At 35.3% G+C, this 12712-nt stretch overlaps 1 protein-coding gene across 1 annotated transcript in view; it reads left to right on the top strand.

Annotated features, from left to right (window-relative positions):
* Positions 1-12712, top strand: part of CATSPERE (catsper channel auxiliary subunit epsilon) — a 168768-nt gene that overhangs the window by 76907 nt on the left and 79149 nt on the right. Inside the window, exon 8 of the mRNA XM_045796212.2 lies at positions 7818-7924. Coding sequence (XP_045652168.2) covers positions 7818-7924 — 107 coding nt within the window. The remainder of the gene's footprint in view (positions 1-7817; positions 7925-12712) is intronic.

Raw genomic sequence — 12712 nt, 5'->3', positions numbered from 1 at the left:
TTTTTCCTCTTTCTCTCTTGATGTCTTCCTTTGCTATTTGATGGGGGGATTTTTGTAGTGCTTTGCTCTGATTCTTTTTATCTTTTGTATATCTACTATAGATTTTTTTCTTTGTGATTACCTTGAGGCTTGCATAAATTATCTTTTAGTTAAAGTGTCTATTTTAAGTTGATAGAACTTAACTTCGATTGCATATAAAAACTCTACATTTTTACTGTGTCCCCTTTGTGTTCTTATAGTCAGAGACTTTTTACTTCTTTTTGTGTTATATATCCATTAACAAATTTTTCTTCTTTAACTTTTAGATTAGCATTAAAAATAATTTATGCATCACCATTACAATTTTACTTTGTTCTGCATTTGTCTATATAGTTTTCTTTACCAGTGAGATTTATGCTTTCGTATGCTGGGGTCCACATTGGTGAAGACTGTGGGGGTCCTCAGTAGAGAAGGCTGTGGAGGTCCATGGTGGTGGTGAGAGCTTCTGGGGCTTCCCTGCTCTCCTTCTCCCCCATGGGAAGTTGTAGCCTGCAGAATTCCTCTTGGCATTGAACTGTGCTGGCCTCAGGGTTAGAGTAACGCAGGTAAAGCGCCTCCTGTACTTTCCTGTGCACCATCTTTAGTTTTTGTGCTCCCCTGGGTTGCTGAAGTTTCTTAGTTATACTCTGGAGCTCTCCCAAAGCTATTTTTGCCCATGGAGAGTTGTTAAATTGTTGTTTTTGTGAGAGAACCTCCTCATCTGCCATCTCGTTGATGTCACTCCTCTTTTGTTAATTTTATTTTTAATTTTTTCCAATTTTACTGAGATAAAATTGACATACTGTGTTAGTTTAAGGCTTGACTTATATATATATTGTGAAGTGATTACCACAACATGCTGAGTTAACATCCATTATCTCTTATAGATACAATAAAAAGAAAAAGGGAAGAAAGGAAGGAAGGAAGGAAGGAAGGAAGGAAGGAAGGAAGGAAGGAAGGAAGGAAGGAAGAGAGGAAAAGAGGGAGGAAGGAAAGAAGAGTTTCTTCTTGTGATGAGAATTCTTAGGACTTATTCTCTTAACGACTTTCCCATATACCATACAGCAGTGTTAGTGGTAGTCACTACGGTGTATATCACATCCCTAGTACATTTATCTTATAAATGAAGTTTGTGCCTTTCACCACCTTCCTCCAATTCTCCTTCCCCAACTGCCTGCCTCTGGTAATCATAAATCTGATCTCTTTTTCCATAAGTTTGGTTTTTTAAAAAGACTCCACATATAAGTGAGATCATCCAGTATTTGCCTTTCTCTGACTTCTTTCACTTAGCATAATGCCCTCATGTTGTCACAAATGGCAGGATTTCCTTGGGGTTTCTTTTATGGCTGAATAATATTCCACTGTGTATATATAGTATATCACAACTTCTTTATCTGTTCATCTGTCAAAGGACACAACTGGTTTCCATGTGTAGCCTATTGTAAATAATGCCGCTATGAATATGGAGGTGCAGATATCTTTTGGGTTAGTATTTTCATTTATTTTGAATATATTCCCAGAGGTGAAATTGCTAGATCATATGGTCATTCTATTTTTGTTTTTGTTTTTGTTTTACCGTTTTCCATACTGTTTTCCATAGTGGCTATACCAGTTGCGCCAATGTACAAGGGTTCCCTTTTTTCCATATCCAAGCCAGCATTTGTGATCTCTTGTCTTTTTGATTAAGGCTATGCTAACAGGCATGAGGTATCGTCTCATTGTGGGTTTGATTTGCGTTTTCCTAATAACGGGTGATGTTGAGCATCTTTTCAAGCACCCATTGGCCATTTTTATGTCTTTTTTGGAAAAATGCTTGTTCAGGTTTTTTGACCATTTTTCAATCAGATTATTTGGCTTTTGGCTATTGAGTTATATGAGTTCTTTAAACATTTTGAAAATTAATCCCTTATCAGATATAACTTTGCAAATATTTTGCCTATTCCATAGGTTATATTTTCACTTTGTTGATTGTTTCTTTTTCTGAGCAGAAGCTTTTTAAATTTGACATTGTCCCACTTGTTTAATTTTGATTTTGTTTCTTGTGCTGTGTCATACTGCAAAAAAATCAATGCCAAGACCTATGTCAAGGAGATTTTTACCTATATTTTCTTCTAGGCGTTTTATAATTTCAGATCTTACATTTAAGATTTTAATCAATTTTGACTTATTTTTTGTGAGTAGTGTAAGATGATGTCTAGTGTCAGTCTTTTACTCATGAATATCCAATTTTCCATCTAGTGTTCTTGGCTCCTTGTCAGATAGCAGGTGACTGCATATGCTTCAGTTTATTTCTGAACTTCCAATTGTGTTCCAATGATCTATTTGTCTGTTTTTATGCCAGTACCATCCTGTTTTGATTATTGTAGTTTTGTAGCATACTTTGAAATCAGGAAGTATGGTACCTCCTGTTTTATTCTTCTTTCTCATGGTTGCCTTGGGTATTTGGAATCTTTTTTGGTTCCATACAGATTTTAGGATTCTTTTTTCTACCTCTGCAGAAAAATGCCATTGAACTCTTAATAGGAATTAAATTGAATCTATAGATGGTTTTCAGTAATATGGATATTTTAACCATATTGATTCTTCCAATGAGCACAGAAATACCTTTCCATTTATTTGTGTCTTCTTTGATTTCTTTCATCAATGTCTTATAGTTTTCAGAGTACAGATACTTCACCATCTTGGTTAATTTCATGCCTAAGTATTTTATTGTTCTGATGCTATTGTAATGAGATTGTTTTCTTTATTTCTTTTTCAGGTAATTTATTGTTAGTATATAGAAATACTACTGATTTTTGTATGTTAATTTGTATCCTGCAACTTTAATAATTTTTGGACAGATCTAACAGGGTTTTTGGGGGGGATGAAATTTTAGGATTTTCTATATACAAGGTCATATCATCAGCAAAAGAGACAATTTTAGTTTCTCCTTTCCTATTCTGATGCCCTTTTTTTTGTGTTTGGTTTCTCTGGTTAGGACTTCCAGTACTGTGTTGAAGAAGAGTTGAAGGTGGGAACCCTTGTCTTGTTCCTGATATTAGAGGAAAAGTTTTCAACCATTCACCATTGAGTATGATGTTAGTGATTTTCTCAGATATTGCCTCTGTTATGTTGAGGTACATTTCTTCTACACATAATTTGTAAGGGAGTTTTTAATCATAAACAGATGTTGAATTTTGTCAAAGGTTTTTCCTGTGTCTACTGAGATAATCGTATGATTTTTGTCTTTCATTCTATTCATGTGATGTAACTCACTTGTTGATTTGCATATGTTGAACCATCCTTGCATCCCAGGGAAAAATCCCACTTGATCACCATGTATGATCTTTTTAATGTGCTATTGAATTTGGTTGACTAGTATGTAGTTGAGAATTTTTGCACCTATTCATCAGGAATATTGGACTACAATTTGTCTCCTGGTAATGTCCTTTTCTGGCTTTGTTATCAGGGTAGTGCTGGCCTTGTAAAATGAGTTTGGGGGCATTCCTTTCTCTGATTTTTTGGAAGAGTTTGAGAAGGATAGGCATTAATTCTTCATTTGCCAAATTCTTGGCAAAATTTATTAGTAAAACCTTTATTTTTCATAATAGTCATCCTAATGGATGTGAAGTAGTGTCTCACCATAGTCTTGATATGCATTTCCCTAATGATTAGTGATATTGAGTATCTTTTGAGGTGCTTATTGGCCATTTGTATAATCTTCTCTGGATAAATGCTATTCAAGTCCTTTGCTTATTTTTTCATTGGATTTTGTTGTTATTGTTGTTGAACTTTAGAAGTTCACTATATATTCTGTATATTAATCCATTGTATTATATGTGATTTGCAAATATTTTCTTCCATTCTGTGAGTTGCCATTTTACTCTTCTGATAGTGTCTTTTGGTATACACAAGTTTTAAATTTTGATGAGGTCCAATTTGTCTATTTTTCCTTTAGTTGCATATGCCTTTGGAGTCATATCCAAAAATCAATGCCAGATACAATGTCATGAAGATTTCTGTCTGTTTTCTTCTAGGGATTTTATAGTTTTACCTTTTAAGTTTAAAGAATGCACTATTGATCCACCCAACAATTTGGATGGATGCTGAGTTTAAAAGTCAATTTTAAGTGTTGCATACTGTATGACTCCATTTATAGAAGTTTTAGAGATGACAAAACTATAGTAATTGAAAACAGATAAGTGGTTGCCAGAAGTTAGAGTTAGTAGGCAGTTGTGACTCTTAAGGGTTAACATGAGGGCCTTTCTTATTTGTGATGGAACAGTTCCATAATCTGTATTCTGTAACAATTCTGTGTTGTGGTGACGGTTACATAAATCTAGACATATGATAAAATTTCACAGAACTATACAAAAAAAAAAAGAAGCACTTTGTAAAAAAGAATGATGAAATCTTAATAAGGTTCATACCCGAGTTAACAGTGTTATATCATCAATCTTCTGGGTTTTGACATGAACTAAGATTACATAAGCTATTGTCATTGGGGAAAGCTGACTCACTTCTTGTGAGTCAAACTATTTCAAAAAAAAATAGTTATAATTCTATTTTAAAATGTCTTTAACATTTGCCCATTGTACCAAGAATAAAATCCAAACTCTTTTCTAGGACTGACAATGCTTAGAATGATGTGGTTGCTGCCTGTCTTTTATCTAACCTTTTCCTGTACTATTTCTCTCTTACTACATTCTAGCCATTATCTTCCTTTCAGTTCCTCAACCATAATAATTCCTCTCCTCCCTCAGAGCCTTTGTAACTGCTGTTCATTCTGTCTTGAATGTTCCTCTCACAGCTGTATTGTAAAAGAACTATACTCTCTTCTGGGTGGTGAGATTTTTTTCTTCTTTATTCATTCAACAAATATTAATGCAGGTTTAGGAGGCAGAGCCTTGAGGCAGCAGTGTAGTTTTGGACATGTTGGTTTGAAGTGTTTGTCAGACAAGCAAAATCACTGTTAAAAATCTAGTTAGGTACATGGATCTGCAGCTAGATATAAAATTTGGGATCTGGGACCAGGAATTGGTCCAAATTGTATGGGAATTTATAGGAATTGAATGATACTTGAAGCCATGTGATTGAATGAGATTACCTAGGAAGAGAATGTACTATGAGAAAGAGTCCTGGGAGGAAGAGAATCTGGGACCAAGCCTGGGGATCTCTAGTAGAGCAAGGAGCAAATGGCAACATGGAAGCCAAGTAAAAGAGTGCTTCAGAGGGGGAGATTAGTCCAATGTAGCAAATGCTGCTGAAAAAACATATGAGATAAACACAAAGTATATTAAGTTTCTATAACCATATATTGATGTTATAACTAGAAAAATACTTTTAAAAATAATAATACAGAGTTTGACATCAGCGTCATGAAATTTGTTCTGTCATAGATTACTACTAATAAAATAAACTGGTACCATCCTTTTAGAAATTATTTCAATAGTATATATCAAGAGTTTTTAAAGTGCTCATAGCATTTGACCCAATAATCACATTTCCAAGAATCTAATTAAAAGAAATAGTTCTTACAGTGGAAAAGACTGTACATCTGATGATATCCATGGCAAAAATATATACAATAGTGAAAAAATAAAAATTACCTTAATGCCCAGTAGGGGAGTGTTAAATCAATGATGATAATTCACTCAATGGACTATCAAGCTGTCATTAAAAATGATGTTTATATAGACTTCTAGTTATATAACATGGATATATAACAGTAGCCTGCATTTGGTAAATTCTAAGAAATATACTAAATGTGCTTTTTATTTTTATAATTTCTATGTGTTAATTTTTGCCATATTTATAAAATTATCTTTTTTTTTTAAGATTTTATTTATTTAACAGAGACAGCCGGTGAGAGAGGGAACACAAGCAGGGGGAGTGGGAGAGGAAGAAGCAGGCTCCTAGCGGAGGAGCCTGATGTGGGGCTCGATCCCAGATCACTGGGATCATGTCCTGAGCCGAAGGCAGACGCTTAATGACTGCCCCACCCAGGCGCCCCTATAAAATTATCTTTAATGACAATGAATTATCCTCTTGATGGAAAAACATGTTTTTAAGCTTGTTTGAATGATTGTCTTAATTTTTTCTTAAACTATCCTTTTTTCTATTATATTTTTGGTATGTGTCACCTATAACGTTTTATTCTTGTCTTATTCTATGCTACATTTATTCCTTTCCTTTGCAGTTATATGAAAGACAGTTGTATTTAAAATTCTGAATAGTGAAAAAAATAAAAGATAAAAATAAAATTCTGATTAATGAATAATATTTTCAGAAATAAAATTTAAAATATCCATTATTTATTATATACCAGGCAAATCTATACTTCTCTATCAAAATCAATAAATGTGTATGCTTCAGGGAGGCCTTACCTGACCATATTCACTCCAAAAGTAGGTTAAATCCTATTAGATAACCCCATTGTCCCAATGAATACACTCTGACACCCATCATAGCAATCTCAAGGGCTCCTTTGTTGATGGTTGACATTTCTAGGAAATTAACTGGAGCATTATTGGAGGATTAGGGCAGAAGGAACCCATGGAATTTCATTTTATTTGTTTTTTATTAAAGGTTTTTATTTATTTATTTTGAGAGAGAGTGTGTGTGAGCAGGGGGAAGGACAGAGGCTGAGGGAGAGAGAATCTCAAGCAGACTCCACACTGAGCATGGAGCCAGAAGCGGGCTGGATCTCACAACCCTGAGATCAGGACCTGAGCCAAAACCAAGAGTCAGAGGCCTAACCAACTGAGCCCACCAGGTGCCCCAGAAGCTGTGGAATTTTAGACTGACCCTCATTATCAGATTTTTTATTCTAGGGATTCCCTATAATGAAACCATTGCCCTATTCCAAAAATGCCTATTGGGAAAAATTCCAGTCAATTCAACTACTTCTTAAATCTCATTAGAAAAAGAGGAAGCATGTCAGATCTATTGTTATACTAAGAGAATTTTTGTTAAAGCCTCCAGATGGCATTTGAAGCCTACCTTGAACAAGTATGTTGGGGGTGCCTGGGTGGCTGTCGGTTAAGTGTCTTACTTCAGGTCATGATCTCAGAGTCCTGGGATGGAGCCCCATGTGGATCCCCATGTGGGGTCCAAGTAGGGTCCAAGTAGGGCTCCACACTCATTGGGGAGTCTGCTTCTCCCTCTCCCTCTGCCCCTCCTCCTCCTCGTGTTCTCTCACTCTCAAATAAATAAAATATTTTTTTTAAAAAAAGAATATGTTGTTTTGAAGTCAGATTTATATAGAAATAATTCTAACAGATTAGTTTTAGAAACTCCATTACATAGTTCATTGAAATTAAAACATAAGGGTATTGAGGGGCGCCTGGGTGGCTCAGTCATTAAGTGTCTGCCTTCCACCCAGGGCGTGATCCTGGCGTTCTGGGATCGAGCCCCACATCAGGCTCCTCCACTGGGAGCCTGCTTCTTCCTCTCCCACTCCCCCTGCTTGTGTTCCTCTCTCACTGGCTGTCTCTCTCTCTGACAAATAAATAAATAAAATCTTTTTAAAAAAATAAGGGTGTTTATTTAAAGGTCCCCATAATCTCAATTCATTCAGGAATCCGATTATGTGTAGTATTTTCAATATGTTGGAAATGGTATTACAACCTCTTTGTGATTCATAAAGTTCAATGGGGAGGAAGCTATATGGTAGAAAAAAACCTGACTCTTGAAAATCTGGTAAATGTATAAATATAAATAATGTCTTAGCTAAAATAACGAATTCAATATATCATGATTTAATTTCAGAATAAGGTTGTCTATGAAAAGTAAAAAGAGGATTTTTTTTTTTTTTACAGAATTCCATAATACTTACTAAGCAGTTGGCCACTTTGGGACAGAAGCCTACCATATATACAACTCTGAGGAAAAGAATTTATCTTCCACATGACAAAATGGAGAATGGGTATTTAATTTTAAAATTTCATACATAAATTTTATTTTTAAAATTTAGTAAAATAAATTTATTTTTAAAAAAGTAAAATTTAGTAAAATAAAAAAGTAAAATAAAATTTAGTAAAATTTAGTAAAATAAAATAATCAGAAATTAAAGTGAAAGAAATTTTAAACCCCTAGTGGAATTTCATGTAATATATGTAATTTCCAAGTAGCTTCTTTCATGATACAGAAAAAAAATGTAATAATCAAAACTAATTACCAATTTAGAAACTGCTAGTCACATTTCTGGATTATCATTTTACGACTGGTATTAATAGCTAAACTTCAGTCCCAGAGCCTCATTCAGGGTGTCGGCAAATCCTGGTGATATCTGAAAATGCTTCCCGATGGTTCAGAAAAGTGAACTGCAGTGGAGTAGCCGATACCACCATCATTACCACCATCTGTATACACACATACACACAACACCTCCCACCTGAGAGATAAAATCTGTTACTGTTAAATTCGGTAAGACATTATGGGGTTTAGATAGCCTCTCTTAATCTATTAAAACTAGGCACAGGGCAAGGTGCTTATAACTAAAAGATGCAATTTCTACCCTCAATGACCTTAGCTTAGTTGGGGAGACAAGTAAACAAATAGAGGTGAACCCAGGTGAATGGAATAGAGGGTGCACCAATCCAGGTTTGTATGAAAGGGAATCAAGGAGGACTTCCCTAAAGAGGTGACATCTGCATTATTGAAAAGAAAAGTTAGCCAATTGGGAGAGTATTCCAAACAGAGAGGCAATATATACAAGAGCTTTCAAGCAGAGACCTGAGAAAGCAGACACATTTCAGGAGATGCAAAGAAGTTGAATTCATGGGTAAAGTAAAGGGTGACATTCAGAGAGAGAACATGTTTTAAACAATCATCATAATCTGGGGCTAAAATTCTTGCTGACTTTATAAAATTTTGGGAGATAGGTAGGAGAAACAGTCATAAAAACAACTAAAGGCTTGTCTGATTTAGCAGACAGGTCGGAAGTTTATAGGTACCATTTGTTTCTTCTCTAGTGTTAACTTTATGGAGCTTCATATACCCATGATTCACTCTTTTAAAGTGTACAATTCAGTGGCTTTTAGTATATTGACAGAGTTGTGGAACTATCACCACTGTTTAATTCTACAACATCCGTATCAACTCAAAAAGAAACCCTATTCTCTCCTCCTCCCAGCCTTGATACTACTAATCTATTTTCTGTCTCTATGAATTTGACTATTCTGGATATTTCATATCAAGAGAATCATACAATATATGGTCTTTTGTGACTGGCTTCTTTCAGTTAGCATAATGTTTTCAGGGTTCATTCATGTTGTAGAATGTATCATTATTCCATTCCTAAAAAGGAATAAAAATTGCCAAATAATATTCCATTATATGGATATGCTAACTTTTTAAAAAATTCATTCTTCAGTTGATGGACATTTTGATTTTGTCCACTTTCAGTTATTATGAATAGTGCTGCTGTGAGCATTTATTTATAACTCTTTGTGTAGACATAATGTTTTTATTTCTCCTGGTGTATACCTAAGATTGAAATTGTGAGTCATATGGTATCTAATTTCATTTCTTTGTTGTCAGAGAAAATATCTTGTGTGATTTCAATTCTCTTACATGTATTGAAGCTCATTTTGTGGCCTAACATGCAATCTGCCCTGGGGGATTTTCCTTGTCCACTCGTGAAGAACATATAGTCTGCCATTGTTGGGTAGAGTGTCCTGTAGAGGTCTGTTAGGTCTAGTTGGTATAGGGTGTTGTTTAAGTGTTCTATCTCTTTGTTGATCTTTTGCTAGTTATTCTATCCCATTATTGAAAGTGGTATATCAAAGTCTTCAACTATTATTGTTGAATTGTCTATTTCCCCCTTCATTCTGTCAGTTTTTATTTCATGTATTTTGGGTCTCTGTTGTCAGATGAATATGTTTATAATTATTATACTTTCCTGATGGATGACAGACTATCTTGACATTATAAAATGTTCTTTAATTTTGTACTATTTTTGCTTTAAAGTTATTTTCTCTGATACTACTATAGCCATTCCAGCTTTCTATGGTTGACTTTGCGTAATATATTTTTTACACTTTATTTTCAACATACTTGTATTTTTTTAAAGATTTTATTTATTTATTTATTTATTTATTTATTTGAGAAACAGAGAGAAAGCGTGCAGAAGCAGGAGGAGGGACAGAGGAGAGGGAGAAGCAGACTCCCCACTGAGCAGGAAGCCCAACATGGGGCTCCATCCCAGGACCCTGAGATCATGACCTGAGCCAAAGTCAGATGCTTAACTGACTGAGTCACCCAGGCACCCCTCAACATATTTGTATTTTTGAATCTTAAGTGTATCTCCTATAGACAATGTATAATTGGAACTTATTTTGTTTTCAGTCTGATAATCCCTGCCATTTGATTACACTGTTTGGTACACTCACATTTAATGTTATTATTGATATAGTTGGATTTATGTCTGCCATTTTAGTTTCTCTTTCTATATTTCTCATGTCTTTTTTGTCCCTCTGTTCTTTTAGAACTTTGCTCGGGTGAGGGATTTTGCTCGGGCAGCTAAGTGGGGGGGGGGGGGGGGGTGGAACCCTCACTAGGGGTATCGGAGTTCCCAGGTATCAGAGCAGGGAAGCTGGCTGCAAAGAGTGAGCCCAGAAGTGGGCTCTCAGCTTGAGATTGCCATAAACTGTGATCCATGGCACAGTCGGGCCACTGCTGTTTGAGCAGGGGCCCAGCAAGCAGCAGAACTGGGAAGACTCCCCTACCTCCCCCAGGAGGAGCAGTACGGGAGTCCACTGGGTTTGGGTCATGTGCCTGATATAGAAACTCTCCCTCCCAGGCCAGTGAGAATGGAGTGTAGCCGGAGACTAGGGAGACAGAAGTGATTGACTGCTTTTCTCGGAGAGCTCACTGAGGAGTGGGCCCGGAGCTTTTGGCTGCAGGGTCAGAGACTGGGAGGCTGCCATTTTCTTTCTCATCCTCTAAAGCTGCCGGAAAGCCTTTAGGGAACAAAAGCCACATAAAGCAAAAAAGGGGAGATTACTTAGCCTGGCCCCTAGCAAGGGCCATGCAATTCTGCCTGGGGCAAAGACATTTGAGAATCAACACAACAGGCCCCTCCCCCAGAAGATCAGCAAGAATATCCAGCCAAGACTAAGTATACCAATCAATGAGAACTGTAAACCTCCAACGTTAGAGGAATACAGCACATAGAATTCATGGCTTTTTCCCCATGATTCTTTAGTCTTTCAACTTTAATTTTTTAAATTGTCTTTATTTTTTCCTTTCTTTTTTTAAAAAATTTTTCTTCTTTCCTTTTTTCAACCAAGTTTTTATCAATTACTTTTTAAAAATCTTTTTAAATTTTCATTTTTACACTCCTATTCTATCCCTTCATTGTATTTAACCTTATTTTTGTGTGTGTGTGTGTGTGTATATATATATATATATATATATATATATATATATATATATATATACACAAGCTTTTTTTTCCTTAAATTTCTGGGATGCAGTTTCTTCTAACAGACCAAAATACACCCAAAATCGAGTGTATGGCTCTGTTCTATTCACCCACCTGATTATATTCTCTCTTTTTTTTCCCTCTCTCTCTTGTTCCTTTGTTTTGTTTTGTTTTGTTAATGTCTTTTTAAATTTCCATCTTTATAGTTACATTCTATCCTGTCAATGTATTTAATTTTATTTTTGTATATATAAGCTTTTCTTTCTTTACAATTTTGAGATGTTGTTTCTTCTAACAAACCGACCAAAATACACTCAGGTGATAATGATTGTTCTATTCAGCTGTCTGTTTATATCACTTCCTTTGTTGTTGTTGTTGTTTGTTTCTCTTTTGTTTTTTCTTGTTTTTTAATTTCCATTTTTACAGTTACATTCTATCCTTTCATTGTATTTAATTTTATTTTTGTATGTATACAAGTTTTTCTTTCTTTACAATTTTGGAATCTAGTTTTCTAAAAAACAGACCAAAATACAGACAGAATCCAGCATATTGCTCTAGTCTTCTCACCTGTCTGATTATATTCTTTTTTTCCCCCAGTTTTGGGTCTCTTCTGATTTGTATAGTGTATATTACTCTGGGGTTGTTGTTGCCTTTTTAGTATTTTGTTCTCTCGTTCATTTATTCTTCTCTGGACAGAATGACAAGATGGAAAAACTCACCTCAAAAAAAAGAACAAGAGGCAGTACTGACTGCTAGGTACCTAATCAAATGGACATTAGTAAGATATCAGAACTAGAGTTCAGAATAACGATTATAAAGATACTAGCCGGGCTTGAAAAAAGCATAGAAGACTCTAGAGAATCCCTTTCTGGAGAAATGAAAGAACTAAAATATAACCAAGTTGAAATAAAAAAGGCTACTAATGAGATGCAATCAAAAATGGAGGCTCTAACTGCTAGGATAAAAGAGGCAGAAGAGAGAATTAGTGATATAGAAGACCAAATGATGGAGAATAAAGAAGCTGAGAAAAAGAGAGATAAACAACTACTGGATCACGAGGGGAGAATTCGAGAGATAAGTGATATCATAAAGTGAAACAAATTTAGAATAATTGGGATCCCAGAAGAAGAAGAAAGAGAGAGGGGGGCAGAAGGTATATTGGAGCAAATTATAGTGAGAACTTCCCTAATCTGGGGAAGGAAACAAAGGCATCAAAATCCAGGAGGCACAGAGAAGCCCCCTCAAAATCAATAGAAATAGGTCAACACCCTAAAATCTAATAGTGAA

The sequence above is a fragment of the Ursus americanus genome, chromosome 2, assembly GCF_024610735.1.
Source record: "Ursus americanus isolate L20-20 chromosome 2, mUrsAme1.1.p, whole genome shotgun sequence".
In the NCBI taxonomy this organism is placed as follows: Eukaryota; Metazoa; Chordata; class Mammalia; order Carnivora; family Ursidae; genus Ursus; species Ursus americanus.
Note: the sequence above shows the minus strand (reverse complement) of the source record. Positions and strands in the feature narration are given on the sequence as shown.